At 34.2% G+C, this 4,569-nt stretch overlaps 1 protein-coding gene across 1 annotated transcript; it reads right to left on the bottom strand.

Moving 5' to 3' along the window:
* Positions 1-1,263: 1,263 nt before the first annotated feature.
* si:ch211-218d20.15 (uncharacterized) lies at positions 1,264-4,423 on the bottom strand. Its single transcript, XM_067410138.1, has 8 exons — positions 3,859-4,423; positions 3,655-3,773; positions 3,516-3,576; positions 3,348-3,418; positions 3,162-3,264; positions 1,985-2,103; positions 1,731-1,876; positions 1,264-1,652 (listed from the first exon to the last, which is right to left on the bottom strand). Exons 1-8 carry the CDS (start codon positions 3,920-3,922, stop codon positions 1,547-1,549), a joined length of 789 nt encoding a protein of 262 aa, XP_067266239.1. The 5' UTR covers positions 3,923-4,423; the 3' UTR covers positions 1,264-1,546.
* Between the last annotated feature and the right edge of the window lie 146 nt (positions 4,424-4,569).

Below are 4,569 nucleotides of genomic sequence, written 5' to 3'. Positions count from 1 at the left end.
TGTACGTCTGACGTCAGCCGATAGGAGGTACTGTAGGCTAAAATTCTACATAAAATATATCCTATCAACTTTAATATTTCTAAATATCTGGACACTGACAGATCATGTTCTTTTTGTAAGCTAGCAGACGAGACATTTGCTCATCTGTTTTATGATTGCCCTGTATCCAAACTATTTTGGTCCGACCTTCTATTTAATCATTCTTTCAGTTTAAAAGACATTATTTTTTATTATATGGATGACAAAAATAGACCCCTTGAGTACATTGTTAATTTCTTTATTTTATATGGTAAATTCTTTATTCATAAACAAATGTTTGCAAATAATATTACATCTTATCCCCATTTCAAATTTCCAGATCAATTAATATCACTTCTCAAATTTCTTCGATATATAAATAACAAAAAAATCCCTAAAATTTATAAAATATTATGAAGAAATGTTTAAAGAAAATACATATATTTAAAAGCTTTCCCTATATATCAATGTCTGTATATTATTGTACCAATAATGATAGTGTATGCATTCTTGTATCTTTGTCTAGTCTTTTTTTTTTTGTATAACCCTTGTTTTTTTTGTTTTGTTTTTTGTATATGTGTATTTGTATGCAATTCCTTGACAATGGTCTTATGTTACTGAGCATTAATTAAAATAATAATAATAATAATAAAAATAAATAAAAAAAAACTAGGCTATATAACTTGAGCAAATAATTTTACTAGCAATACCACTACTTTGTACTTGAACAGCATTTTTCATAAATACTGCTTAAATCTATACATAAAGACATTTAATGTACAGTATTTTAAACGTTTACAAAAAGTATTTAAGTTATATTATGAAACTATAATGTATAATCATTAACTATGCTAAATAAAATTAACTTTAATATGTAATAAAACAGTCTAATATATAATAAATTCAGACGGTTCACATCTAGTTTGATTCACATCTGATTGATTGTTCAGCATTCTGTATTCAATATTCAATATTTTTGTGTACTGACTACTAAACTGTAAACCAGCATATCCGTTTCTCCTGATCACCGTTTCAGTTTATTTTGTGATAATGATCAGGTGACTTTACATTTGAAGGGTGGAGGTATGAAATCACATCACCATTTTTTTTTTTTTTTTTTTTGAAATCACATCACCATCATGTACAGAATGGGAAGAACATGTGCAACAGTCACTTCAAGTATACAGATGCATTATAAAAGCTGTCATTGCATTTTTTTTTAAAAGAAAAAATCCTCTATATGTATGAAAACTCAGAAAACATGAGCAAACAATGCTAAAAATATCTAAAATGGCTAAAAATAAATTACTCACAAGTGGCAGCACTCAAAATGTAAACTTTTTTCTTTGTGTTAGCAATCTTTCAAGGTCTTGAAATATACCTTGGTCACATTATCACAGTCTTATCTGTGGGTCTATACAGACGAACAAAATCAAATGACACTCTAAATGATCAATTTATTCGAGAGAATCACTTTTATTCGGTGACAATTTCTCGCCATCCACTTGAGGCACTGTGGATCCAGCTGTTAGGAGGGTTTAAAGACAGATTCCTTGAGGGGATTTAACTCTTTGGTGAGCTCTTCTGAGAGCGATAGAACCGTAGATATCATGTTTTGTGTTAACTCTGACACCCTGTGAAAAGTAAATCCATTACTTATGCAGGATTTCTTTCTTCTGATTCTTAAAAAAGGAACCAAAAACCACTCTCACCAGCTCGCGTGATGTGCTGGCAACTGAGGATCAAGCTTGGATCCATCCTCTTTCGAAAGAGACATCTTTAACTCTTTGAAATTGGCCTCAATATCCTTTCTTATGATGGATAATGACAAGCAGTCTTTGAAAGAGTTTAGCACTTGCTGTAATAGAAACAAAAAAAAATGTAATGTTGTACAGAATCAAGCTTTTTTATGCTTTTTATGGACAGATAATATTATGTGAATGAAGATTAAGTCAAACAAACTCACATAAATTGCTGATAGCTGATGTGCAATGTACTTATGACTGCCCAGATGCTTCACATCTTCATTTACCTGCTGACTAAGCACCAGCAGCTGGTTCAGCCTCCCAATAAAAGGAAAATAATCTGGAAAAGATGAAGCATTTCCAATCAAATGGATTAATCAGCATTTTTTTTTTATTGTAGAACACTTTAAAGGGTTAGTTTACCCAAAAATTAAATTTCTGTCATTAATTACTCAACCTCATGTCGTTCCTCACCCGTAAGACCTTTGTTCATCTTCAGAACACAAATTAAGATATTTTTGATAAAACCCGATGGCTCAGTGAGACCTGCATCGCCAGCAATAACACTCCCTTTTTTCAATGGCCAGAAAGCCACTAAAGACGTATTTAAAACAGTTCATGTGACTACAGTGGTTCAACTTTAATTTTATAAAGTGACGAGAATACTTTTTGTACACCAAAAATAACAAAATAACGACTTTATTCAACAATATCTAGTGATGGGCGATTTCAAAACACTGCTTCATGAAGCTTTTCGAATCTTTTGTTTCGAATCAGTGGTTCAGAGCACCAAAATCACATAATTTCAGTAAACGAGGCTTTGTTACATCAAGTGTTTTGAAACTTCAATAGTTCACGTGACTTTAGCAATTTGGTACACGCTCCAAACCACTGATTAGAAACAAAAGATTCGTAAAGTTTTGAGGCTCCATGAGGCAGTGTTTTGAAATCGCCCATCACTAGATATTGTTGAATAAAGTCGTTATTTTTGGTGCTCAAAAAGTATTCTCGTCGCTTTATAATATTAAAGTTGAACCAGTGTACTGACATGAACTGTTTTAAATATGACTTTAGTAGATTTCTGGGCATTGAAAAAGGACATGATCTTGCTGCCGATGCAGGCCTCACTGAGCCATCAGATTTGATCAAAAATATCTTTATTTGTGTTCTGAAGATGAACGAAGGGTGTGGAACGACATGAGGGTGAATAATAAAAGACAGAATTTTCATTTTTGGGTGAACTAACCCTTTAAGCTGCATTTCTTGTATAAAAGGTGAAATACAAATAAAGTTTATTATTACCCAGGTAGGGTATCAACCATTGGGTGGTGAATGTTACAGTACCGCATTCCAAAATAATTACCATTCTAGCCAATTATTCTACTTCTGTGGTCTCACCATCTGAAGGCGATTTTTCCAGCATGTCAATAGGTCTGCCGTGTATCATATAAACTTCCACTCGAGGGAATACATCAGATAGTCCTATAACATCCAAAAATTCCTAAAGAAAAGGAAACGAATGGGAACACATTATCAAAAAATTATAACGGAGTTCAGAGGAATGGTTAATAGGTGATTAGTTACCTCAAGCTGAAGCACCGAATATTCTGACGAATGTTCAAGGCACTGGTACATCTGATATATTATCTCAGCCACTATTGACACAACCAGAATCAGAGGTTCTGCATGTATTTGATAGCAATTATACTAATTTTGATTTACACATTTTCATCATTATAGTCTTAAACTTACCCTGTCTCTTAAAACTTTCAGACTCCTCAGGACTAGTGTCCTGTTTAATCTGCTCCTGAAACTGCTCATGTAGATTAGATGTTTGAATGCTGAGACAAACACACATGTATATTCAGTGTTTAAAGATCTCAGCTCTCACCTGATGGACCTGAGCTCTGATCAATAGATCCAGCTGGCTGCAGAGACACAGCATCTCCAGTGCCACTTGATCACTGCTCAGGTGAATGGGCATCAAGGGCTTCCTCACGCACAGCTCCACTGTAAACATTCAGCAACCGAGAAATAAACAATGAATGTGTTCATCATATCCAGTTAGATGATCATTTAATAAAATCGGCATTACCTTTGAAATGTGAACGGTAAGAACAAGGTTTGCACAGCGGATCCGTCAGACTCACAGCTGCCATTGTCGGTCCGTAATAATCCCACCAGTGACACAGATTTATATGATTAATACGGCGTTTATTTGTCCATTAATGGCGTTTCTCTCTCCATGCAAAGGGGCATTTCAGCGGTCCTCCTCTCCATGGTGTTCATTCACACAGCGGCATGAGATGTTAATAAAAGGCGTGGTCAAAACAACGAGAACCCACCAAAATGTGTCGGTGTTCTGTGACTCTGCATTGAACTACCTGCCGGAGAAATAAAGTCAAGTCACTAGAATGGCCATTTAAAGGTACAAGTGTCGGAATGGGAGTCGAAATTAAATTTTTATACGCTGTGTATTTTCAATTCATATGCTTTTAATGTTTCTCAGTTTATATACAGCTAGAGAAGCAGTATCTTTATAGAAATATCACGAGGAACCGGCTACTTTTGTTTGCGCTGTTCAGGATGGACCAATCACAGACGTTTGTGGTTTGGTTTACGATTTTATTTCATTTAATTTTATTTTATTTTTTATACTGCGTCGTATTTTACTCCTCAGGATCAATAGTATCCAGTATTAATTTGTCATGTTATAGCATTCATTAAAGTCACTTTAGATCTAGGCTACTAAATAAATGTAATGAAAAGTCACCCACTCGTTAAAAGACGAAGATAAACCCCTCTG

The sequence above is a fragment of the Chanodichthys erythropterus genome, chromosome 14, assembly GCF_024489055.1.
Source record: "Chanodichthys erythropterus isolate Z2021 chromosome 14, ASM2448905v1, whole genome shotgun sequence".
Classification (NCBI taxonomy): Eukaryota; Metazoa; Chordata; class Actinopteri; order Cypriniformes; family Xenocyprididae; genus Chanodichthys; species Chanodichthys erythropterus.
Note: the sequence above shows the minus strand (reverse complement) of the source record. Positions and strands in the feature narration are given on the sequence as shown.

Bases quoted from the DNA above. Each gene is read 5' to 3' on its own strand.
- si:ch211-218d20.15 (XM_067410138.1), bottom strand. From the start codon at position 3,922: ATGGCAGCTGTGAGTCTGACGGATCCGCTGTGCAAACCTTGTTCTTAC. The intron at 3,265-3,347 runs GTAACTAATCAC...CCTTTTCTTTAG, and splicing joins ATTCGGTGCTTCAGCTTGAG to GAATTTTTGGATGTTATAGG. The intron at 2,104-3,161 runs GTGAGACCACAG...CATCTTTTCCAG, and splicing joins GGAAAAATCGCCTTCAGATG to ATTATTTTCCTTTTATTGGG.